Source organism: Notothenia rossii (genome assembly GCF_949606895.1).
Source record: "Notothenia rossii genome assembly, chromosome: 3".
In the NCBI taxonomy this organism is placed as follows: domain Eukaryota; kingdom Metazoa; phylum Chordata; class Actinopteri; order Perciformes; family Nototheniidae; genus Notothenia; species Notothenia rossii.
This window is the reverse complement of record NC_136901.1, coordinates 18966385-18992565: the sequence shown is the minus strand read 5'-3', so window position 1 is coordinate 18992565 and position 26181 is coordinate 18966385. Positions and strand designations below refer to the sequence as shown.

Here is a 26181-nt window from a genome sequence, read left to right as displayed (position 1 = left end):
AAGAGAAGAATTTGAAGAAAAAAATGAAGAGTAAAAATATGTAGTCTTTTCCCTCAAAATATGACTTGTTTAGCTTCATATTATTAAGTCTTTTGTTTAATTGTAACATGACTTTTAACTCAATTCAGATTATCTTCTGACATTACACATATTACATTAATTATATTATTTTTCTTTTAATATTATATTTTTCTCAAAACACAACAAATGTCTTATATTATTTAATTTCTTTTCTAAATTCAGACTCTCAAATATATTAGAATTCCACTTCCTGGTTTGCTTTAACAGTAGCCCTACTACTCTGCTGTCTTCATAGCATCACCTCCTAGACAACCAAAGCTGACACGATCACGCCTCTAAAAGATAACGGATGAAATGGTTGTTGATGAAAACAGAATCCCTGAGTTACATTTTCCAGGTGAAGACGTGACATTTTATGACTTTTCTTTCTTTGACAGCTGAAATTATTCCTCAACATCGTATGTTGTACAGTGAAAGGTAAAATAAAGCAGTACCAAAGTTAAAGTCCAAGAAACACTCTCCAGCTGTCAGAGGACAAAGTCTTTGTTGAATCATGATTGAAGTAGAAAAACTGGACATAATAACCAACACGCTTTGTAGAAACCAGGGTGCATAAAAGTGCTTGTATAAAGGAAAAATAACTCAATTTTTTCATATATTTACATATCCTTTTTTTGTGCAGTTTTAGCTAGTATATGATGGTAAGATGCAGGCCGGTGACTTACGGAGAGATAACATATCTCATTATAACGATGAGAGACAGGGTCTCCTCCACTGTAAACAAGGAATTAAATAGAGCGACTGCACGCTGGCATTAATTGTCTTCAGCAATAATATCAGTCTCATTCAGCTGGACAGGACAGCTGGGGTTAAGTACATTTTTGGGGACAAAGTGCTGTGTTGTCTTCAGACACATCATCATAAAATCAACTCACCTCGGCCTCACCGAAGGCTTTTCAACTTCCTGAGACTCAGGCCCTGACCAGAAACAAGCCCTGGAACATTATATTAGGTAGTAAGCATGTACAATGACTTCAAATGAGACAATTTGTAGGAAGAAAATATGAACTATTAATATTAAATACTAACAGGAGTTTGAATTCCTTAAGCCCCTTTTTCCTATTAGTGGGAAATCAAAAGGAACTTGGCTGCTGGTGTTTAAACTCACCACAGTTCATTTAGCATTAAATCACCCAGCAGATTTACTAATGGATTGGTTGAAAAGTGACTTATTGCGGGGCGAGTGGGTGATAAACTGTACCTGGTGAGTTAACTGCTAGCATGAAGGCTACCCATTAACATGCTAACGGTAGCCGGCCACAATAGCGCCAAAAATTGTCACCTCACAAAGGCTGGGCCGCGGTTAAATCGTTTTTGCTTAGGAAGGTTCCAAATTGAATTTCTCCAGATGTATCTGAGTGGAAGCCATGATAAGAATCCTCTAAATACTAACCAACATACCGCTGTCACATTAGCACGTAGGCTAATGTCAGTGCCTCTGAACACCGCTCTGTCTTTGCCTCATTTATTAAGTTCTTATGAATTCTCTTTCACATTTCTTCTTGAGCTTGATGGTAAATGCCATCAGGCCAAGAAAAAAACATTTATTTTTCTTTATTTGACCGCAGCCCTTCAGATTTCATGTGATTTGTACTAGTAATGGAGGTCAACTGTTTTCTTAATCAGATGCCATGTGTAATCTGTCAGGTTATTTGAGTACAAATCATTGACCTTATTTGACTCTGGGCTCTCCTACATCACCAGGCAGGTGAGTGCGGGTCATGTTCTATCTTGGTTTCCCCTTGCTGTTCTTTCCTCTGCTGGGATAATTATCCAGCTCCTTTTGAAAGGTTTACATTATTTTGGGCACACATTTAAAGGGTTCATCTAGCTCCTGGCGTGAGAAAGGTTTTTTGTTACCATAAATATTAAATCATTTGTATTATAATTTATTACTAAATCTAAAAAGGTTCACATAGAGCTGAACCAGACTTTCTTTTTTTAGGCCATGACATTAAGGTTGTGATATTTTAAGGTTGTGACATTTCCTACCTGCCCCTTTAGTCAAAGCATACCAACATTTTGAAAGAAGGGGGAAAAAGGGAAAATTGCAGTATTTGTCAACCTTAGTGTTATTCTCAGATTGTGTCCATTTTCCAAAACGCTTTACTCTGCACCTGCAAAGTAGAGATTAGGACAAAAGCAAGAATAGAATAAAACCCTGTTCGACAAAAAACACATTTCCCTTCAACCCCCCTGTTTGTTTGGGTCAAATCTGACCATTCTACTACTTTCATCAATCAATTCTGATCACCACTTTCATTGAGTTTTGAGTGGTTTAGTCAACTTTGATGTTCCTGTTCAAAAATGAGCCCCATAGGAAATTAATGGATAACCCTAGATGATGTTCATCCATCAGAGTACACTCCACAAATCAACGACCATGTTGATTTTGGAATACATTTTCACTGTCTAATCTTTGTATACTCACTGCAGTTATTCATGTAAACCTGTCTGAGACATTGTTTAAAGATTAATAGGGTGTTAAATTAAATTTGGTGGTAAGTTTTTGTGTTAATCTAAGTGCAGTTAAAGCAGACAGGTCCCATTTGACCAGGAACACCAAAGTAAGGGAACGAACACGACAGCAGGGTTAAAAAGAAGAGGGAGGGCTGTTTCTGACCAGGGGCCACGCGAGTAGCGACGGACGGAGGCCCTTTCTAAGTGCCAGAGTGTGCTGTAGCGGGGGCCGGCTGGGTGGGGCCGTGGTCCTGGGGGGAGCAGCAGTCCCCTGAGTGTGTGAAGCTGGGGGCCGTCTGGCTGTAGCTGAGCAGGGCCTGCTGCCTCTCCTGGGCGCTGTAGAACAGGGAGTGGGGGTGCACCTGCTGCACGTGCCTCTTGATGGTGCTGACCTTCAGCGTGGCCAGCGTTGCGCCGCACACCATGCAGGTGAGGCCGTGTCTCCGGCAGTCGTAGTCCATCAGAAAGTCCCGCCTCCAGCGCACCTGGTAGTTCCTGCGCTGGTCCTTGCCGGGGTAGTGGCTGTGACGGGGGGGGGGGCCCGCGGCGCCCTCCTCCCTGGGTTTACTCTTGGCTGCGCTCACGCCCTCCTCCTTCTTTATCACTTTGCCGTGCGTCCTGACATCAGGGGGGCTGTCCTCGTCCGTCTCTCCCAGGGGGTTCAGGACCTCAGCTTCACTCGGGGGGGTTTCTGATGAAACAGAGAGAGGTACCGCTGTAGCCAGTGGTGTAAAGTAACTAATTACATTTACTCAAGTACAATTTGGAGGCACTTGTACTTTACTTGAGTATTTCCATTCTTTGCTACTTTGTACTTCTACTCCACTACAGTTCAGAGGTACATGGTGTACTTCTACTCCACTACATGTATTTAATACCTTTAGTTACTTCACAGATGTGGATGAATGATGTGAAATATAATCAAGTGTTAAATCAGACTTTAGTTCCACCTGGAGTAAATTCACAAGCTACCCTGCAGTATACAAAGTCATTCAAACTAGCTGCACCGTTACCAGCTTTGAGAACACTCTAATGTACTTCTAATTTTACTCAAGTACAAGATCTGAGTACTTCTCCCACCTCTGGCTCAGAATAAGAAACAGCTTTATTACCAGGTAGGTTTACATGTACGAGGAATTTGTAGGTAGGCTGTAGGTAAACAAAAAATGAAACCACCATACTTTTGTTTGCCAACTCACACGGTGAATTCAGCATCATGAACATCTCTATAGCTCTAATTGTATCATTATAGTAGGATATTTGTTGGAGCTATATATTCATTTGTATCATTTAATAGTTTAACATTCAATTTCTTGCTGCTATTGTTTCTAGTAAATAATAATAATAATATATTTTATATTGTTTGTTATAATAATAATAATAATAATAATTCATTTATTTGATATAGGCGCCTTCCAAGGCTCTAAAGGTTATACTGCTCTCCTTGCCAGGACCCTTGTCTGTCTAGCAGATTGGTCTATTAAGAGAATAAGAATGTATTCTGTATATTTTATAGTGTGTAGATTCTCTTATGAATATATGTATTTTCAATGTGAATATGTATATATTGCTTTTGATGTTTATTTTATTTGTATTTGTTTCTATTTTTAAGAAATTTTGCAATTCTTGTACATTGACTGTCAAAATGCTGCTGTGACAAAACCATTTCCCAACTTGGATAACTAAAGTATCGATGTGCCCAACTTAAACACGTTCTGAATCTCAAGGGAAATATTCATGATCAAATAAATACATCCTACACACCGTTCTGAATGTGCGAGCCCTCGCTGGGGTAGTCTTTGGTCCAGGCGGCGGCCATGGCCTCCCTCTCCCCCCGGCTAAGGGTGGTGGTCTCGGGGTGACACTCCTGGATGTGTCTGCGAAAGCTGCTAACCTTGATCTCCTGCAGCACCTGAGAGCACACCATGCAGTAGGTACCCCGGCCCGGGGGCCCATAGGCCACCAGGTAGTCCAGGCGGAGCCGCCACGGGTCCCCCATGCGCAGCCGCCTCTTCCTGGGCTGCCGGGGGGGCGGGGGTCCCTGCTGAGGAGCTCCAACCCCCCCGTCCTCACCGATGAGACAAGCGTCCTGAGTTAAAGTGCCGTCGCCTTCGGGGTACAGGTCCGTGTGGAGCTGCAGGGCCCCCACCTCCTGAGCAAACAGCTCCACCCCCCCCTCTTTGGTGTCCGGCTCTGATTTGATTGAGGTTTCTGACTCTTCTGTGATGGGACAGAGAATCATACAACACATGAAGATTAGAAGACATACAAAGATGAGTTACTTTTCACAATAACTACAGTTGGTAGGACAATATATCCCAAACATGTGTGCAATACATTGTTTCTTAAATGTTCATTTCTAAATGGAAAATATCTCTTGGATAAATCCTTATTAATGTTCATGTTTATTAATGTGCACTGTCTGGGTTAAATAAACTAATAATACAATTAAAAGAATAGGACATTCTTTTGCTACTAATGTAATTATAATATATTATAATAATAATGCTAAAATTGACTTTATTCACAAAAAATGCTTTTAAATAAATAAATTGAACATGTGTCACATGGGTATAGGCATATGCTGCCTGTCCAGTTCCTCCATCGCGAGGATGAACACTGCTTTGTTACTCTACTAAAACCCCAAATGTGCCAGGGGGGTCTGAGGGAATTGTTGCTGAAACAGTCTTTATGGTTCCATTGTTGCTAATGCAGCACAATGAGTAACTCCTAAAGTCAACAGACATGGACTTCGGTCGGGTGGGGGCCGTGTTGGAAGATTCAAGAGGGTGACGGGGCTCACCCTGTTACCAGGGCAACACTGATCCCGATACGTAGTGATAAAAAGGGTTGATGGACTCTTTGATTGTGTGTGTGACGTCAGCACATTTCAGATAAGACTGAATGACAGGATGAACTATCCAGAGGTTGTGATAGGTCAGAGACTGTGCTCTTACCGTGAGCCTGGGCCCAGGCCTGCAGGATGCAGTGCTTCTCCTCGGAGCTGAACACAAGGGAGTGTGGGTGTGTGTCCAGCACGTGGCTCTTGATGTGGTCCAAGTGTAGCGAGGGCAGCTCCCCCCCACACACCATGCAGAGCAGCCGGCCTGCTTCCGCCTCGTACTCCATCAGGAACTCCTGGCGGAACCAGGCGTGCAGCGAGTCGTTCAGGTAGCGCTCCAGAGTCTGGGCCGAGGGCCCGGGGCCGTCCTGCTCCTCCCCCTCCTCCTCTTCCTGCTCCTCTTCCTGGGGCGGGGGGGCTTCACCCTCATCAGAGCCAGGAGACAGACTGTGGGGTTGTTGAGGCTGCTCCTGGGGGGTCAAATGCTCCAGGGGTTCTGCTGGATTTTGAACATGTAAAACAAAACTAAGTTTTAAAGCTGGTTTGGGGAGTAGCAATGATGTTTTTGATATGTCTACATTCAAATGACAGAGGGTTCTTTAGTTTGCTTATTAACACTTGGATGGCCTGTTTCACCGTTTGAACACAGAGATAACAAAGTGATCATATTGATTACATGACGTCCTTTATGAGCACATGACACATGTTGAAATAAGCAAATTATCTGGGAATAAGGGAAGGCATCAGCTACATTTCATTTGATGAATAAAACAGATAGGGAGGGATTTATTTTCAATCAAACAGGAAAATGTTATTTTAAATAAAGTCCTTACACTGGAATGAAACAATACATGTTTTTTCCCGAAATAAACCCTTTTTTCTTAGACCCAAATGTGCACTTGTTGGGGGTGACACTTTAATTGTAAAAGAAGAGACACTTATTCACTTAGAAATTATCAGTTCAAACATTTAAATTGACCTGTTTGACCTATTTCAGTATTTCTTTTCAGATTCCATTTCAAGTGGGATTGATGCACAGTAATTCACTTTGAATGTAACTGCTACATTCAAACGATGTGGTTAGAGGACGCCAATGCTAATCCACAGTGATCATGAAAACATGAAAAGGGAAGTACTTGTTGTTACTGAAAGCAGAAAACCAAGGCCTTTACAGGAAGGAAGCCCCTGTGGGCTGGCCTCCAACGCTACGTGGCTCAAATGAAGTCAGTGTATGTTGGACACACTGCTCCAGTGTCTGAACCAGGTCTGAACCCTGTAGCTCTGACCTGCTGTAGCTACCTGACCATCGTGCTTTAAGAGAAAAACCGGACAGAAAGTCCGGTTAAGACCGAGGTGGGAAGAAGTGAAGGACAAATACTTTGTTCCTATACTTGAGTACATTTTTCTGGTATCCGTACTTTACTCCACTATTTTTTCTGAAAACTTTTTACCTTTACTTCTTACATTTTCAAAACAGGCTCTTCTTTAGTTTTGATCTGCATTTGGTGGCGTGGTTATTGTTATTTAGAATCATTGCGCGCCTTTTTCAACCTAATGTCATACAGAAAACACGACCGGTGTATGTATGATGATGACAATGACAGTATTACAGTTTGAAATATAAGTTCTTTAATGTTCTAATAATATAAAGTGAGGTCCAGTTACCAGCTTGACTCTATAAAACAGATGGCTACTTTTTAGTTAAGTACATTTCAAAGCCCATATTTCTTAATTTTTTACTTGAGTAAAAAAGTTAGGTCAGTACTTCAATCTTTGCCAGAGTATTCTTGAACAAGAGTATCTGTACTTCTACTGTAGTAAAGGATGTGTGTACTTTTGCCATCTCTGGTTAAAGGTGGAATCTTTAGCTTTCTTACCAACATACACTTTAAAAGCCTATTATTAGTGTAAGCTAGCTAGCAGTGTTCTTCTCTCCTTCCTTTGCATACACATTGTTTTGTTTCTTAGTGATATCTACTGCCAATTACACAAACAAATCCTGAAACCATTGGCAGTGAAGGTATTTCATTTACATTTTGAGGGATACACTTATTTTAATTCAGTCTAGCTTAGAATAAAGACTGAAATCGGGGCTAGCCTGGCTCTATTCCAAAAGAACCATACCAAACCCTCTCAAGCTAACTGATGAACAGGATGTATGCATTGGAGTCAATAGTGTTTCCTTGGTTTGAATGTAGAACAAATAGCTTATTTAAGCAGTGCTGCTTGACTATTTGGAAATATCAGATTAGACCAGAAGCACATGAACACAGTATAATAACTACTTTTGGGCCTTTTTTTGGAAGAAGCATAGTATTGGCTTTTTTCGCCTTGTATGTGAAAAGGCTGGATTAGATTGCTTTTTTAAACATTATCCAATTGTATGATTTTAGTTTTCTTCATCTGAAATATATACCACAGGCTTCCTCAGAACAGTCTCGTCCAGGCACATTCCCCCCTCTGCAGGCCCAACTATACATCAGGACTGAATCATGACATCACCCTCTCCTCTCACACCACCATGCCAAGGCATAAAGCCACACTGCCACCAAGTGTGACATGTAGAAAGCTCCTACCCACCGGCACTGTGTTGGTCTGAGTCCAGCTGCTCCTCCTCTTCCTCAGGCGAGGGTCCCGCAGCAGAACTGAATGCCCTTTGACCCCCGCCCAGACTCAAGTGGCTCTCCCAGCCCGAGCGGATGACCTCCTTGTCTGCGGAGCTCCACAGCAGAGAGTCCGGGTGCTTCTGTCGGATGTGCCTCTTGATGGTGCTGAGCTTCAGGGTGGCCAGCGAGCTGCCGCACACCATGCAGATCATTCCGTGCCGCTGGGGGTCGAAGTCCATCAGGTACTCGCTGCGCCAGTATTCGTGGTAGTAGCGGCGGTGGTCTCGGCCGGGGATGCGGCTCAGGCCCGGGCGCGATGCTCTCTGGACCCTGGGTTTGTGTCCGGAGGGCCCGGGGGCCGGGGAGAGCAGGGGGGGCTGGTCCGGGCCCTCTGTGATGCTCCAGTAGCTGGTGCCTGGGGACCCGACAGGCGTGACCATGCCGGCCTCTGACTCCTCCTCATGGCCGTTGGCAAGACAGTCCTCATCTGACAGAAACAAGAGAAGTGTGATTTACATGTTGTTATGGTGGCTAAACATCTCAAAAGGCACCCTCATGAGTTTGGATCACCAGTTCTAGTTTTCATCTGTTACCGGTTCCTAATATGGGCTATTTTACCACTTTTATGCATTAAAGAATGATATAAATTACATCAACAATTAATATTCTTCTTTTATTGTACCACTGTTATACTAGGAACAACTTCCACTGTTTCTATAAGTGTGAGAATTGCACACAAGAATGCCAAAGTTGTTCATTTAAAAAAATAAAATAGGCCTGTTACACAGTTTCAATTGTGCATTGTAAATGTACATCTTAATGAATAGCATCTGGTTCACAATAATAAAAAATAGAAATAGTATGTGCTTCTATAAAGAAAAAATATCAGACCCATAAACACTCACACAACTTTGGTATCAGCCACAAAAAAACATGTTTGGATCAGGCTTTATTCTCTGTGTCCCGGCCATTGCGTAGTTTACCTTAATATGAGACTATTCTTTCATACACAGATTGTGGTTGTTCACAGGCCTCCCTTGATTTAAATTGCACATTTAAAGAAAGAAATAATCAATTCGAGATGTTATTCAAATGTGATATTCTCAGATGTCATTGTTTGGCTTCTGATGATTGACAGCTGGACATTTTCCAATTGGATTTCTAGCACTATCACTCTTTATAAAACAACTTTGAAACACAGTTTGCAAACTGTTCAAGTCAATTGAGAGTTTTAAGTCCTACATAAAGGAATCTCATGAGAATACAATAGAAGAATTGGGAGGGATGAAACCCTCTTTAATGGTCTCACATGTAGAGCACACAGTACACACAGTGAAATGTGTTCTCTGCTTTTATCCTAGTACCAGGAGTCTAGAACTAGGAGCAGTGGGCAGCTATTGCACAGCGCCCAAGCGGCAATGGGAGTGAGGGGGGAAGGGGGGTGTCCGGTGCCTTGCTCAAGGGCACCACGGCAGGGCAGGAGGTGAACTGGGACCTCTCTAAGTAGCAGTTCACACTCCATTATTTCGGGGACTTAAACCGGCGACCCTACGGCTCACAGTCCAAGCCCTTACTGACTGAGCCACTCTCGGTGTAACATATATCTAATATGGATTATGTATTTGAATCATTCGAATAACCCATATTATTATTGTGTATCCATTGGTATGAGTCTGCCGGTACCAGTGCTCTCCACTAGGTGGCGCCTGAGTGCCTTGGTGCGCCTGCCTGCGTGCTGTTGAGCCTTTGTTTATAGGAGCCACAGAGACGGAGGGGCCATGCTGCTCCATGGCATTGTCCCTACACGGATTAACTGGCTGTCTGACAATGGCCGTGGCTCTGACAGCCACGCAGTCCCACTTTGCGGTGAGAAACACCAAGAATAATAACACCAGGTTTTTTCTTTACCTCCCAAGTCACTCTCCTCTCGCGTCGCTTCCTCCTCCCCGCTTATTATTAATGAGAGCAGCTCAGCCTGCTCGGCACACCGGAGGTCCACAGGCTCGCTCTCCCCCGTCTCTTTCTCTTCCATCCCTGGCCTGGCCGCTGTTTAATAGTGGCTGCTGTTCCTCCTTCTTCACTGTGTGGCAGTGCAGAAGCGGGACATGTCACACTGAAACAACATGTTACAACAGTGACATGTTCACACCGCTCGGCTCCGCTCGACACGCATCTGGCAGCAGGCGCTCGCGAAGGAGCCCGTGCTCTACGATGTCCCCCACGCGCCCCGCACGGGAGCCAAGTTAACTTTTCATAAAATCACACAGTCATGTATTCCGCTGGAAATCCACTTCCTCCGCGCTGCGCTGTGTGGTGGCGCCTCGGTGAAGGCCTCCAGTAATGTATTTTAAGGCTCTTGCTTGTCTTCAGGGTGGGGAGCCGGACTAGGGGCCCCTGGGGCTCCTTAAGGGGCTCCTGGGTAAATTTAAAGAGACAGTAGCAGCGTCGACAATACACACCCACCCCGGGGGGGGGAGCAAACGTAGCAGCAGGCGCTAATACTGATAAGCTGCTAATACTAATGCGTTTGTTCTCACAAAATCAAGCGATGACAGAAGCGCTTTGGTTCGGTAGAGCATCGGTTAAAACGCGAGGCGGGTCCATGGGGAATCAGGGCCCCACGATGAGCTCCAGCTCATATGTTGTGCTGGTGATCCCCTGAAGGATACTGTTTTTAAATGAAATCCTGTGTCTAGTGTTGTTATAAAATGAGCTATATTGTGGGTATGCTAGATAATAGCTTGCTTGATTATAAATAGCGCTGCAGCTAACTGTTTAAAGAAAAATATCCAGTATTTGCTAAAGTCCTTACTTTGTTCTTTAATCAAGGGCCAATTGACATACTCAGACATATTCAAATGGCGTGTTTTGTCTGAACAGTAGACCAATCCCAATCATTCGGCTCTCTCAGAGGACAAAGAAAACCAGCAAATGTGCTAGAACATTTGTAACATGTTTTCTTACTAATCAACTGCAGTTCTACATAGATAATTGTATCAGCCCTATTTTTTTATGCTATTTGTAGCTATTCAATTCATACTGGAATTAAATCATTATAATTTAGATGGAGTTTTAGATTCCCTTGAAAATAGATTTGGATTTATGACGAGATGATTTACAAATGTGTGTAGGCCTACTGCTAAGCCCATCAATGATGCACATTTGGTATGATAGCCTATATTGTTATAATATTCCAACCATAAATCGCACTGTGGCCCTATCCCTGATGGCTCTGCTCACGAATCGAGGTCATCTGTAGAAAAATCCAATAAATCAATGGGCCTTTGTCCAGCAGCTGCTCCAAGTTGTTAAAGACTATATGTGCCTGCCTGTTTATGTAATCACTGTGCATTTTCTGGATGCTGTTTAGATTGGTTATGTATGTAGGCATGTAGTTCCAAATGTCACTAAATATTGAAGTAAAACAAGCTTAGACAAGCAAGCCAGGCTGGTTGTAATTAATGCATGCAAGATAAAAGTCATTTTTTTTTATATTGATATCATTTCTCTGCTAGGATTTGAAAAGAAGGGGGCGTTTCACTGTGCTGTCTCTGTGCGTCCACAACGTATAGTACACGCATACACACGCGCGCGCATCCAGGTTCTACATCCTGGTACTTTTCAGCGTTGTCAAGGCAGCCTCAGAGCACGGTTGGCTGGCGGAAAGTAGCTGCAGTGTCCTGGCAACATTTCTGTCCAAAAACGTTCACAAAAACTGTCCCGGAAAGTTAGGTGTAACTAAAAGGTATCGGGTATGCATGTCTTTCTTACACATGTTTCCAAACGGCCTGCTTTACGACAGTAATGCGCGGGTTTTCTTCTTTTAGACAGGCAGCACACTCAGACAGTCCGTGTGGACAGAGCATGAAGATCCTGTCCATTGTGCCTGAGAGAGACACAGCGTTCAGGCTCGATTTACGCCCGGAAGCTGCTTCTTATTCACCGTATTTCTGTGTGTATCGTTAGTTAGGCATCAACTGGGTCGTTTCGCTGCGTTTATTATCAAATAGACACCGAAAAAAGAATAAAAATGGCTCTCGACAGATATAATTTGTGATAGAGAGGGACAGGTTTAAAGGGACAGTGTCGCTCTGCTTCCTTCCTGGTTCCTGTAGCTCTACATAATGCTACATGCACGCGACGTGTTTGTATCAGTAGATATGCTGTGGTTTGCAGATATTTTGTATTCATAGTTGTAAATAGTACATTTGAATATTCAGCCACTAAAAACATTTAGCCTGTCTCACGTGGGAATCGTGTTGTGAGATAGGAGATGGGCGTCTTAGCTTACACATGCATTGTCTTGATCTGCACGTAATCCATTTAAACAAGCGTCACTGGAAAGAGAAACACTTGCACGAGGCCAAATGTAATTTATCTCTTTAGTAATAAATCAAGAGTTACTTCGTAAGCATGTTAAATTCATGTTTTCACAATTATCTTAACTATTTGTGAATCCATTGCATATTAACTGTTTCAAATGTGATAAACCACATGAAAAATTAACTGGGAGTCATATCTAATCTAAACTCACGTGTATTCCTTTGTTTTACAAGCGAGAAATATCTGAAAATCCTTTCGCTTTCGGACCTGTTCACGTGTGCTTTTTGTAGGAAACAATATAAATGGTTTGATAATGTGCTTCAATACGGCTTACTAATCAAATTCATGTCATACATGTTATCGTTACACAACTTTAAGTCATTTTTGTCAGAATGCTTCACTTATTTTTTAAAGACTATTAAATACAATGACTTTGCTAGAACATGTGTAGTTGCCTAAGATCACACTGTCTTTGATATCAGGATTGGGACAAAGTAACATGCAACTAAGACTTTTTTTTTCTTTCTCAGGTCGTATGCATACTGATGTGATGTTTGAGAGATTTGGCAGCTGCTCAGCAGAGCAACACACCTACTGCGGCTTCATATAGGAGACACCATGTATGTTAATGGAGGGACGACTAAGGGGATGAATTGAATCAGTGTGACAAGGGAATAGCCAACCAGTACTTTTGGACGAGAACTGATGGGCTGCCCAAGCTTGCGATGCCAACTGCAAAAGACAAAGCTGGTTCAGCGTCCCACCGCTACCGGCCGGCCTCGGAATATGATGATGCCACCCTCACCCAAAAGAGACAATACTGGAGAACAAAGAAACGAGAACAGAGGGCCCGACTGACAGAGCGCAGAGGAAAGTCCTCACACAACAGTCAAGGGGGAAAGTTCGTACATCTACACGCCCCTGCAGCAGGGAATTCCACTTTATCCGGCTCTTTTGCTGCTTTCTCCTCTCCTTTGCAGAGTAACGATGACTCGTACAAAGCAGTCAACGTATCTCCTGCACCACAGACTGGGAAAAGAGTGGGGGACAGCTCAGTTGAAGCCCCTGGCAGAAAGGAGAAATGGCTCAGTACGATGGAACTCAACAAGGTCTTGCCTCAGTTCAATGCATCAAGTTCCATCCCTGCCAAAGCTGCTAGGCGCAACGTAGCTACAGTAAGGGGTGCTGTGAGTAGAGCTGTCACCTCTCACAGTGGAACCCAGCTGAACCCCCCCTCAGTGCCTCCAGTCAGAGTGACCAGAACCACCAACGGCAGCTCCGCTAAAACACAACCTCAGCCATGTGTGTCTATGCAGGGTGCGTCAGTCCCAAAAACGCAGAATGAGGCACAAGTTGTAGTACGCATTCAGCCCAAACTCTCACCCCCCAATGTGACCACAGGTATGATTATTGTGTCTTCTCCATGTGTCCCGGTTTCTATTAAAACAGAGGGCCAAACAGCGACACCTCAGAGTGGAACAAAGAGTGCCTTGGTCACCACGCAGAGGGTTAAAGTTGTTAGCAACTCGCACTCTGTCATGGAGCCAGAGGACCAGAGAGCAGCCAGGCGCAGAGAGCAATGGCGGATCAAAAAGCGAGAGCAGAGGGCGAAGCAGGCAGCTCAGGTCGCTAAAGCGAGAGAAAAGACACAGAGCGGTGAGATGACGATGGCAAGGCAAACAGCACAGAAAGCAGGACTTGTAGGGGGCGCCATTCTTCAGCATCTTCCATCTCAGTCGTTGTTGAGAGGAGCCACCCAGAAGCAGTGTCCTACCCGGGTAAAAACTTCCTTTACATCTGCCAAAAGGGAAACGTATAAACTGCAAAGTTGGGCAGCAAGGTTAGCTACAGTTAACCTACAAACTAATCGGATAATACCCCAAAACCCACATGGGAATAGGACACCACAGACAGCCATCACATGTAATGTTATATCCGTGAGAAAGCGAGGAGAGACACAGAGAAAGCTTCCAAGTTATGTAAATATTTCTAATGTTTCCAAAGGGATCGCTCGTTGTAAAACACCTAGGCAAAGGATTATCGACGCCCAGAGGAATTTCATGAATCAAAGAAACATAAGATGTAAATCCCCTTTTCTTTCTTCAGTCTTTGGTAGCAGAAATATGCCCCAAATCTACCCCAACGACACACCTGAGCAGATCATAGCCAAACGGCGAGAGTATTGGCGGATAAAGAAGCGCGAGCAGCGAGCTAAGCTGTCAATGGAAGTGAGGGGTCGTTTGATGGAGAAGGACTCTCTGATGCGAAGAGTGAAGCGTTACCAGGACATCCTAGAGGAGATAAGGAGGGCCAGAGCCATGGCCCAATCGGGAGGAAGCACCCTGACCAACGCCTCTGAGACCATTGGAGGGTTCATCAAAGAGGATGGGACACTGACCATTAACATTCCCCAGGTTTCTACCGATCACAACACTGCGGCACGTAGAGGTGAAGAAGAAGCTAATAATACACCCATCTCAAAACCTCAGCATCCACCCGATACTCAACAGCAAGGCACCACACCCATTCCTGTCAACCAGCCCCCCCCTCCACCTCGCCCTACTCAGGTAAGAGTCACTTTTCCTCCTGCTGGACAGTCGGTCAACAAGCCTCCGAGACTACTGTCAATCAGACCAAGGACTCAACTTGAAAGCACAACTGTTAGTAATTCACACAAGTCAGCAATCCAAACTGTTAGTCAGATCAGACTCACTCGTCCTCAAATCTCTCAAAACACAGTTACTGGAGGACCGACAGCAGGGTCTAACCTCGGTGGCTGTGTCATGAAAATGACCGTCTCGAGTAGTGCGGTGTCTCTGTCCGCGCTCTCTCTGGATCCAGCGCTAACAGAGGAGGAGAGGATGGCTAAAAAGAGGGAGTACTGGAGGATAAAGAAACGAGAGCAGAGGGCAGCTCGCTCTGCTCGACTGAAGCAGGGGATCTTACATGCCAGGGCCACGGCAGCCTTACAGAGGAGGAGGGCCCAGAAGCAAGCAGCAGCAACTACTGCCACACAAGGTGGGAGTCTCACAGGAAACGCACAATCTCTCCCCAACAACAGTGTGCCTATTACGCCAAATGCAAATGAGATAAAACAAGAGTCTGAGCCTGTGCCAGCAGTTGACCTAAATTCTCAACCAGAACATGCCATCTGTCCAGAAATCAGCCCCCCCACCTCCCCACCTCCAGCGCCTCAGCCGGAGCCTGACCCAGCTCTGAGTTCAGACAGCCAAGCTACCACTCTGCTAGCCGTGGCCTCCATGAAGAAACTCCTGGAAGAATCCCTGAGCACAGTGACCCACATTAAAATAGAGTCAAAGGAGGAGGCCTCACAGCAAGAGATGGAGCCCACCTTACCCCAGAAGGAGGGGGCTCCCATTACTGCTGATTTGACATTGGAGATAAAAAGCTGGCAGCCAGATAGCGATGCTTTGGTACCAGCGGAGTCACAAAGCCCTCATCTCAAAGACGCACCCCAAAGTAGCGACACACTTCCACATTTTCCCAACTCCAACGAGGTAGTCCTGAATCCCACCTGTGAGCACTCATCCCAAACCCTTTCAAATTTCATATTGGACCCCTCAGTGGAAGCCTCTGACATCCCATCTTCACCACACAGAACCCTGAGTCTTCCCACCAAAACAGAAAGCCATGAAAGCAGCTGTTCCCCAGAGCCACCAAAGCTGCACCACCTACCCATGGTTCAACTGCAACCACAGCAACAACAATGTGAACAACAAATTCAAGAAGAAGGCCAAAACTCCCGGTCAGCTGAAGGATACTGCAGCGTGGGGCCCGAGCACAGTGGGATGATGAGCCTGCAGAGGAAGAGGGAGTACTGGAAGCTGATGAAGAGGCAGCAGAGGGCCAGGCTAAGAGCCAGGCAGAGAGAGAGACAGGCAGAATGCAGCAGTCGACCCAAACACATTCAGGTAATGAGACACATGGAGATAATGATCATTGTGTACCCTTTGCAACATGTAGCTGACATTCGATTGCGGAAAAAGTATTTCGATTTTTACCACACTATAAAAATACTTAATTTCAAGTAAAAGTACTGCATCAGGAATGGTTTTAATTAAAAGTATTTAAGTACGATAGGGAAAATGTACCTAAAGTATTAGGTGTAAAAGTACTCATTACAGAAAATCTTCACATTTAAGAAGCTGGAACTGAAATATTTTTGAAAGAGAAAACTTTTTAGTAGAATTGCTGTCTGTTAGCCAACTCATTGTTTTAGTTATGAATTATTTAGCTAAATATAATGTTGGATGGTTTAATCTGTAACAAATAATCACCTTGTTAAAGTTTTTCATAGGTGTTGTGTGTCAAATCTGAATTTATAAAGTAACTAGTACATACATCTATAAAATAAATGTATTGAGTAAAAACTATAATATTTGCTTCCAAAATGAAGTAGAGTAGAAGTATAAAGTTGTATAAAATGAAAATGCCTGGGTAAAGTACAAGTAGCTGAAATGAATTGTAGTTGTCTACTCTTTTCGTTTTCCTAACATGCATGACACTAACATGTTGCCAACAAACACATTGATGTTGGTTTGTTCAGTTAGTTACAAGTGTTGGAAGAATTACTCGGATCCTTTAATTGAGTAAAAGTACAAATACGATGGTCTTAAAGTACTACACTAAAAGTAAAAGTCCTAACTTCAAAATTGTCCTTTAGTAGAAATACAAAAGTATAAGTATTCAAATATACTTCAAGTACAAAAAGGGAAAGTACTCATTCTACAGAATGGCCTATTTCAGAATATAATAAAGAACGTAAGTATTATGAGCTAAATGTACAAGTATGTACTATTGTCTTTATATTATCCTGTTTTTAAACATGTAAGGGCATTTTCAGAGTGGACCACATTTAAATACTATAAATACTGCGTGGATTAGTATTCCAGTACTACATTACTTCATATCATGTGTTTTATATGTACAAAGTAACTGTGAGGGTGAAATACATGTGGAGTAAAAAGTCAGATATTAGCCTCTTAATTGTAGTGGAGTAGGAGTATAAAGTAGCTTCAGAATCAGAATCAGAAAGGGGTTTATTGCCAGGTAGGTTCACACGTACGGGGAATCTGACTTGGTGTCATGGGGCATACATAACATATAAAACAAACATTAAAAAAATTACACAGATAGCGAACTATATTAAGAACACTGTAATACAAATATAGTAAGATAGCAATAAAATAAAGCAGTAATTTACATCGAAATAGAATGCAATAAATTATGGAATATAAAATATGTGCGGTTAGCAATATTTACACATTGTGTGCATTAATGTAATGCATAGAGTCTGCGTTGTGTTTGAGGTAAATATATAAATATACATTTGATTGATTGATTGATTGATACATTTATTTCGAACAAGTAAAATAAATAATTTACAAAACACATTTTTTTGCGGTGCATAGTCATGTCAGAGAAAACAAAGGGACATTTACAACAACAGCATTAGCAACATAAACAGTCCCACATCTAGTGTTCGAAAAGGAGTGAGAAGAAGTATAACTTATTTAATCTCACCCCCTCGTCCCTAAATTATTTATTTATAATCTATAAATAATTATCATTATTATTAAGAATTGTTATTGTTATTATTCATCTGCTTTACTTGTTGATTGACATATATACATATACATATATACATACACACACATATACACATACATATACATGGATAGATACAGTCAAACACCAGTAAAGGACAAGTATGTCAAAAGATTACATTACTTATAATACTTAGTAAATCTCTGTTTGACAGCAGTAAAACATATGTGTTAGGCTGTTGGCTCAGAGTCATAGGAAATGTCATCTTTGAATGCTAATGCTAACACATGCTAACAGTATGCTAATTAGCCTTTGTTTAAGGGACACTGTATTTCCTATTTGCGGGCCAGTACAGTAGTTGCTATCCATTCAGGCCAGGCCATGGGCTGAACCCCAGGAACAGGTTTTAGCTGTGAGGAAAGACACATGTGGAGCAGATGTTAGCTGCACTTTTGGCTGGTTAGTTTTGAGCAATAACTTTTATTTTGCTGGGATAATGCGCTGGTTTCCAAGAACAAGAACCCTTTTTCTAATGTCCCATTTAATAATCAGTGCACTGAGGCATCTAAATGTCAAAACCTTTATAGCTAGAGCGACTGTGTTAAAATAAAGCCACAAAGGTCCGTTTATAATCCCTTTAGATGATTCATTCTGATGACTGAATTCAAAGCATCCGTTGATACTGAAGATATCAGTGTCAATGTTGAGAGAGTGGTTGGAACCCATGCAGAGTTCAAGGTTCCTCGTTCACTCTCCAGCTGTAACCCGAGTCAGTACACTGCAAACCTCTGGCTGGCATTTGACATTTGAACAGCAAAAATAGAGAGGCGTGGACTAAGAGGGGCCCACTGAACGAGAAAGGCATACACACGCATGCATGTTTCAGAAAGATTATTGTCTGCTTGGGTTTTATTTGCATTTTATGAAATGATTGGCATACATAACAAAATATAATCACCTCTTAAATCACACTTCAGTTACACCTGGAGTTAGTACTTTAACTATATATTGATGCTTATACTTTTGTGCTTTTACTTGAGTAACATTTGCAATCCAATCTTTCACTTGTAACAGAGGTATTCCTACACTCTGGTACTTATTGTACTTAAGTACTACTTTTACTACAAGAACACGATCTGAGTACTTCTCCAAGCTCTGCACATAATGGATACTACATTAATACTCATACTACATTAATACTCATACCACATTGATTGTCTCCTCAAAAGTGTTGTGTTCTATATCTTACCCATTTCCCCATCCTTCATCAAAGATATTAACTTGGTTTCTGATTCTTCTATACCCTATAGATATTTCCCAGAAGCCACACAAAACATTACAAGACCAAAATAAATAACTCTCCAGCATGGGACAGTTATTTAATATCTACAGTGGAAAGGACATGACTGAATATAAAATGCTCTATTTCAGTGTGTTGACCTGTGTTGTGTTTTTGTCTTCAGGCTCCAGGTCGGCTCATCATCAACACTGTGAAGGGGGGGCATCCTCCATTGAAGCGACCCCTCCAGTCCCGGCACCCCCCCTCCTCTCTGTCTGCAGTGAGTGCTGTCCCCACTCTCCTGGTGGTTAGCCCTACAACATGTAGCGCTAACCGGTCCCCTGACAGGATCCAGGTCAAGCTGCCCGTCCCCCCTGCCTCCCGCCCCCCCAGGAGCCAGCAGAACCACATGGACACTGGGCAGATGGTGTCCACGTATCAAGGAGATCACGAGAATCAGCAAGGCATGACACAAAAGTGGATGTCAACTCGCACAGGTATACACAAACCCCCCTTCCTGCCTCCTCTGAAGCCCCCAGAGAACCCACTATCCAGAATCAACCTGCAACCTATTGAACCCCCCCACACTCCGAGTTCCAGTCCAATACAAATCCCTTGTGCTCAGAGTGCCACACACATCATACAAACTCACACACCAACATGCTCCATGGTTCCACCAAAGGCCATCCCAGGGGAGTCTGAGGAAGACTTCCTGAGGAGGAAGAGGGAGTACTGGAGGGTAAAGAAGAAGGAGCAAAGAGCCAGGAAGGCCATCCGGGAGAAGGGGGGGAGAACCCCCAACCACCTGAGGTCCATCCTGCCTGCCCAGGATCTGCACACACAGGTAAAAGCTGTCTTATCTACATGCTGTTGTGATGGAAACAATCCCAAATTGGGATCAACCAATTAGATCTTATCTTATGGCAGATAAAAGGCAAGCAATACTCAAATAGCTAACATGTTACATATATAAAAAAGCACACATTAGTAATAACATGTTTTAAATAAAGACAAATAAGTACTTCTCCAAATGAGTAACAGCATTTAAATAGCTAAGTGGACATTGAGATATTATAACAATTATGTTTTGCACTCAAAAATAATGATGGTTGTTGTTGCTCAGTAGGATTTCCAGAACAAAGTGTATATATTGTACATTACAGGTTTATTGCACAAGATCTCAACAGTCTGTATAGTGTGAGGGTCTACCAGGGGCCAAAGATGAGTTCATTACAATCTGAATTGTTTTTGTTCAAACCCTGATGTTCTGATGTTCCCTGCAGAGTTGTGGTCAGTGGGTGAGCTCCTCTGAGGAGTCGGAACATTTCATGAGGTTTGTATTACTTGATCTATGTTTTTCAAAAGAGTTTAGATGCCAGCTCGATGTGATGATGAATGTAATGTTTCTCTCTTTAAAGCACGTCAAAGGACACCGACCCAGCATCCTTCTCATTCTCTGGCTTCTCAGCTCCAGCAGAAGGTAACGTATCAACTCTGTCCCTGTGAACTGAGAGTAATGCAGAGAGGTGAAAGCAAAGTGAAATTACTCCAGTAATGTCATCAAGTAAATACAATTTGAACACGAGTGCTGAAAAAACTGAAATCTTGACTTTGATTTAAATGTATAATGTCAATAAAATTCAAGTAACTGTATTAGGTTAGTTGAAAGCAAATATATGAAGTTGAACATAATATTTTTAATTGAATTGAATATTATTGCTTTCCACTAACTTAAAGGTGGGGTAGGTAAGTTTCAGAAACCAGCTCGAGTGCACTAAAATTTGAAATTACACAGCCAAAAAGAATCCGCCCCTTCCTTCAGACTTCCTTACAGAGCACCTCCTCCCCGAGAGGAGGCTGCAGTAACGTTACGTATCAGGCAAAGCTAAATACATCTAGGTTAGCAATACTACACAGCCAAAGCAACTCCGATATTGACTCTGGTTTGACTTCTCCTAGTTTCCAATTTATTTTTGTTCTTAATTTGCTCCGTTACATTTTTTCTTTTGCGACCAGTAGACGATGTTGAACCTAACTCTGCCATGTTGAAAGTGGCTGCCTGTTGCTGGCGAGTCATTGAAGTACTGCTGCAATGCACGCCCAATGACGGCACGCCCAATGAGGGCACAAGATACATTTGTGCGTGCACGAGATGGAAGGCTGACAGACAGGGCGGCAATCCAATCCGTTTAGCTATCAGGATGTTAAGAGCATTCCATGGAATATAACAAAAAGTGTATCTCGAGCCGGTTTCTGAAACTTACCTACCCCACCTTTAATACAGTTATTTGATCTTTTGACATTAAAGTCAACTGTTCAGTTTTTTCAGTTTCCTCAATATTGTACTAAAGCAAAGGACTTCTTCCGGTAGAAGAAGTACTCAGATTTTGTACTTAAGTACAATAAGTACCAGAGTGTAGGAATACTCTAAGTACCAGAGTGTAGGAATACTCTGTTACAGTAAAAGACCTTCATTCAAAATGTTACTCAAGTAAAAATAGGAAAGCATTATCATAAAAATATAGTTAAAGTACCAAAAGTAAAAGTAGTTATTGTGCAGATACTCAAGTAAAGTACAAATACCTCATAACTGTAGTTAAATACTGCACTTGAGTAAATCTAATTACTTTACACCAGTGACTTCTAATAATAACGAGTCAGTAGCTGATCGTATACACAGTATCTAAAACTGTCTCTGCAGTGATGAAGTACAACATTGTGTGGTTGTTCTACTATTATGAATTTCTTCCTGAGAGTGCTCATTCAAATGGGGAATTGTGTTTCCTTCCTCTCCTCAGATGAGTCAGATATTCTGTTTGCAGACTATGATCAGGATGAAGAGGAGGGTCCGGTCTCTGACGCCGTGTGGAGGAACCGCTACCTCATGGACCACGACCCTCTGAACCAGCTGCTGGTGTGCATGGTGTGCGGGGAGCTGCAGTACTCCCACAGCCTGGAGGGGGTGAGGGCCCACATTGACGAGGCCCACCCCCACACCCTGAGCCTGGAGCCTGGGGAGCAGCGGCAGATCCTGGAGGCCTGGGACGAGCAGGTGTCCCGGAGAGAGCGCTTCTTCACCAGCCAGCTGCAGCAGCACAGCGCCGTCTGACAGGTACAGCCGCCAGAGTGAAGTACATCTACTGCAGTACTCTACTTAAGTACCATTGTTGGGGCTTGTACTTTGAGTATTTGTATTGTATGCTTCTTTATAGTTCTACTCCACAGTTGTACTTCTTACTCAAAAATATCAACCTTCCTCCTTTTTTCTATGGGCAATGACGTCATAAAATATGACGAGAGAGAAAAGAAAAAAGGCACTCTGCACAGACCATAAAATAACCTTTCTTTCCATTACATTTTTTACATTGCATTTAGCTGATGCTTTTATCCAAAGCGACTTACAGTAAGTACATTCGACCAGGAAGATACAACCTTGAAGAAAACAGAATCATATAAGTACATCAGGTTTCATAGAGCCAAACATTTCAAGTGCTACTCAACTGGCTTTAGATAAGCCAGCCCTTTATTAGTATATAAGTGCTTTGTTAGTAATTCTATCGCTCGAAGTGGAGTCGAAAGAGATGAGTTTTCAGTCTGCGCCGGAAGATGTTTCCTCATTTAATACACTCAGGGATTTTGCTGCTACAGCCTAACTGGGTCTTCTAGGACTAGGGATTCAATTAAAAAGGGGCTGCCTAGAGCCCTATGTTTTAGGGTCTGGTCCCCAATCAGCAGACCCGGGTGTTTCCATTCTGCCTGTGCCTCTGCCTTTGCCACTGCGCCTGTGTAAAGGCACTGGTCCCATTCTCTGGAAGCTGTCACCTGGGCTCTGCTTGCTGCTCCTACAGGGAGGACAATGGCATTTGGAATGGCACATGGAAATATTTGGATATCTGTAAAAGTGTGTGTATATTTCAATATTGTCCTTGACACAGCAGAGCCCCCCCACATAATACATCTCAATGTAACCCCTGTGTACTATGAGCATTAGTTTACATTAGCTAATGTTAGCTACCTTTGTCATAGATGATAATTCCCTCTCAGTCTGCGTTAGAGAAACAAATAATATTATTCTAATGAGCTGAACATGTTTTTTCTTCTCTTTTGAAACTTCTTAATACTTTCATGACCTTTAGTATGGAAGTCACGAGTCCTGTGTAGCAGTAAAACTGTCGTCTTTATTTTCCTTTTGCTGAACCGGTCCAACTTGTTTTGCAGAAGCAAGCGGGAGCTGAAGCGAGGAGGATATGACTGCAGGACACAACGGAAAACCACCAACCAGGAGAGAGAAAAAACTCACACTAACTGTCTTATTTATTTCAAATCATTTCTTCTTACCTTCATAGAAAATCATCTTGACATAATGCTGTATGGGAACATCCAACCCTGAAGGCAGCTTTACCTCATTTCCTGGAGGGGTTGTGAGGTGGCTTTATGAAAGAAAGTATGAACATTTGTTACATTGAAGTTATGACAGCTGAGATTTTGAGATAATATTCAAGAGAAGTCCAACATTCTGGGAAACAAATTCTAACAACACAAAAAACACACAGATCAGATTGACTACTTCCTGAAATCTGCAATCATTCCTTCAATTTCTGCCATTTTTAAACCTCAACACCTTCAAGCATTGGGTGTTTCCCACAGACTTATTACATGACAAAGACGCTTTTGATAAAGTATTTAGAACATCATAGGAGAATAAAAGTAGCAAATACAGGATCATAGCGATTTTCTTTCATTCTCCAAGATTCTCCTGAACCTGTCGTTTCAAAGACATCATGAGGTGCCCTGAACAAATGTAAACCACCCCAAGTAAGAAACAATCTATAAGTAATTGTGAGGCACACTGTGTTTCCCTTTCAACAATAAAAGCATTGAAATGTGTATTGGTGACAAACATCAGCACTCCGCGATGTAACTGTGCATCATCGGTCACGGAAAAAACTAACTATTTTCAATCTTTTAGACAGCAGTAAGTTTCCAAACAGTTTTCTGTCCTCATCAGCTGTTAGACCCTGTTAATGCTACCTGCTTCTGGATAACAGATACACACTAATGTTACCATTTCCCCAAAAGTTTTGCAAAAGGCAGAAACCCTTCAAATCTGAAAAGAGCACCCATTGCAGAAGTGCCTTAAACCTGCCTCCTCTCTAATGGCCAGCAGGGGGCGACTTCACTGTCAGATTGTGTAGAAGTCTGAGAAAATGACCAATTTATGACTTGATTTATGACCTCAGTAAATGTTTTCCTAACAAGTTTATTGGCTCAATTTGCTAGTTACAACCTGTTGCTACTGAGCATGATGTTCATTTAGTCAAGTATGATTCAATTTAGAGCAAACTAGACAATAAAGCCCGTTATTCTTTTGGTTTGTACGCAGCCACTGTGTTGTCTGGTTTGAAGGTTTTAGAACATAAGTCACGACTATCAAATCTTTTTTTTGACGAATGTACTTCGCATACATTTTTCAGCCATAAGCTAACTTTGGGACATTACACTAAATACATGTAGGAATAGTTTACATCAGACATGTTACATGTTGAGCAATTAAACTGATTAATTGAGTAAAAAAGTATATTTCATCAACTGAACAACGCGAACACATGCTGGTTTTAAGGCATTATACAGTACATTTAATCCCCCTCCCCTGTGTCAGCCAGCTATGAGAAAATAAACTGCGTCACACACATTCAGCACAAGAGTTTAACATTTATACTACAGTTAATCTTTTTTTGTTAAATGTTCAAATATAACGTTTATCTTGCACTTTTGTCAGGTTGCATTCAGGTCCCAAACTGTTCTAGACTTGTTAGTTATTGGATTGTTGCATGGGTGTCTGGAACTGTTCCATGACTTTGTATGTGATAACCATGCTGTTCTTCAAACCCTTGCATACGTTATGTTGTATGTCTTTTTATTGATTTAAAAAAAAATCTATTCTCAATTCTTTAAAAAAACACCTGCGGTTCATATGAGCTTCACCATGTAAAACATCTGTACTGTAAATACACAAAATACTAAAGTGGTTATGAGATGCCAATGTTTTTTGCTGTTTACAATTGTTTGAGCAATTTGATGCATTATTTATTGAATCTCCTCTTATATATGAGTATTGATGAATCATTATCCATATCTGTAGAGTTCCATGTTAGAGAGGTTTCTCATTTGTGAGTCTAAAGGATCCAGAGGCTTTCCTGCATGAGTAGTAAAAAGATGGACGGTTGTATATGAACTCTGGAATGCATTCCTACCTTTTTCTAAGACGGTGTTCTGTTTGAGCACAAAGCTGTATGGTGTGTGATGCTTGGAGACACTGCCTGCGCAGCTGCACCACAGTGTGAACAGCTGGAAGAGACCGAGCCATTTTACCTTCTGAGAATGTAACTCTGACTTGTTTACCAGTTCAAAGGGAATGTTTCGATGCCTTTTCAGTAATAAACCTTTTCTACCTTTGGGCTTAATCTGCACGCTCTTTTTTTAATTATCACATTTCTACATTAAATCCAATTTTCCAACAGGACTTTCTGTTTCCTGTACTGCCTTGCTGTATTTTTACTATTACTATGTTTAATTATTGATATATTTGTGTATATCAATTTTCTATCATTTTTAAAGACCTTGGTTATTTCCAATATGCAAAAAGAAACATTAGATTGATTGAAGAATGCATTAGAGCCAGTCAGGAAGTAAATAAACAAAAAGATGATTATAATTTATTTGACTTTTTTGATAATGTCGAATTTTCCAAAGCTTCATTTTTTAAAGTTTATTCTCAAAATGTCAACCTCATTCACAACTTTTAGAATTTAGAATGCAAAGTAAAATAAAAACATCTTCCTCTAATTATTTTTTTCTGAGGTCTGGCCTTAAAACTCTTCTAATACTGTAAAAACAATTATTCAAAGATGTAGTATTGCTCTTTTATGAAGTTATTGGAAACACAAGTCTGCATTTTGAAGAGATGATAAACATTGAAGCAACAGAAGCCAACATATTGCATTTGTTATTCCCATGTTGGT

At 42.1% G+C, this 26181-nt stretch overlaps 2 protein-coding genes across 8 annotated transcripts; one reads left to right on the top strand and one right to left on the bottom strand.

Moving 5' to 3' along the window:
• Positions 1 to 494: 494 nt before the first annotated feature.
• zfta (zinc finger translocation associated) lies at positions 495 to 10570 on the bottom strand. Of its 4 annotated transcripts, none has more exons than XM_079671720.1 (5): positions 9898 to 10570; positions 7964 to 8476; positions 5499 to 5879; positions 4306 to 4761; positions 495 to 3256 (listed from the first exon to the last, which is right to left on the bottom strand). In XM_079671720.1, exons 1-5 carry the CDS (start codon positions 10019 to 10021, stop codon positions 2742 to 2744), a joined length of 1989 nt encoding a protein of 662 aa, XP_079527846.1. In that variant the 5' UTR covers positions 10022 to 10570; the 3' UTR covers positions 495 to 2741. The 4 variants fall into 4 exon arrangements, with proteins under 4 accessions (XP_079527846.1, XP_079527845.1, XP_079527848.1 ...); XM_079671719.1 differs by having other exon boundaries at positions 5499 to 5882; positions 9898 to 10567; XM_079671722.1 differs by having other exon boundaries at positions 495 to 3232; positions 9898 to 10566.
• Positions 9722 to 25618, top strand: LOC307033303 (uncharacterized protein). Of its 4 annotated transcripts, none has more exons than XM_079671707.1 (7): positions 9722 to 9855; positions 12843 to 16244; positions 19344 to 20003; positions 20443 to 20492; positions 20578 to 20639; positions 21958 to 22271; positions 23378 to 25618. In XM_079671707.1, exons 2-6 carry the CDS (start codon positions 13038 to 13040, stop codon positions 22266 to 22268), a joined length of 4290 nt encoding a protein of 1429 aa, XP_079527833.1. In that variant the 5' UTR covers positions 9722 to 9855; positions 12843 to 13037; the 3' UTR covers positions 22269 to 22271; positions 23378 to 25618. The 4 variants fall into 4 exon arrangements, with proteins under 4 accessions (XP_079527833.1, XP_079527832.1, XP_079527834.1 ...); XM_079671706.1 differs by lacking the exon at positions 9722 to 9855 and adding an exon at positions 11576 to 11734; XM_079671708.1 differs by lacking the exon at positions 9722 to 9855 and adding an exon at positions 11578 to 11741.
• Positions 25619 to 26181: the final 563 nt, after the last annotated feature.

Coding starts and splice junctions, on each gene's coding strand:
- zfta (XM_079671719.1), bottom strand. CDS start 10,021: ATGGAAGAGAAAGAGACGGGGGAGAGCGAGCCTGTGGACCTCCGGTGT. Junction 5,883..7,963: donor CTCAGACCAACACAGTGCCG/GTGGGTAGGAGC, acceptor TTCAAAATCCAG/CAGAACCCCTGGAGCATTTG. Junction 4,762..5,498: donor GGCCTGGGCCCAGGCTCACG/GTAAGAGCACAG, acceptor GTCCCATCACAG/AAGAGTCAGAAACCTCAATC.
- LOC307033303 (XM_079671707.1), top strand. CDS start 13,038: ATGCCAACTGCAAAAGACAAAGCTGGTTCAGCGTCCCACCGCTACCGG. Junction 20,493..20,577: donor GAGTCGGAACATTTCATGAG/GTTTGTATTACT, acceptor CTCTCTTTAAAG/CACGTCAAAGGACACCGACC. Junction 20,640..21,957: donor CTTCTCAGCTCCAGCAGAAG/GTAACGTATCAA, acceptor TCCTCTCCTCAG/ATGAGTCAGATATTCTGTTT.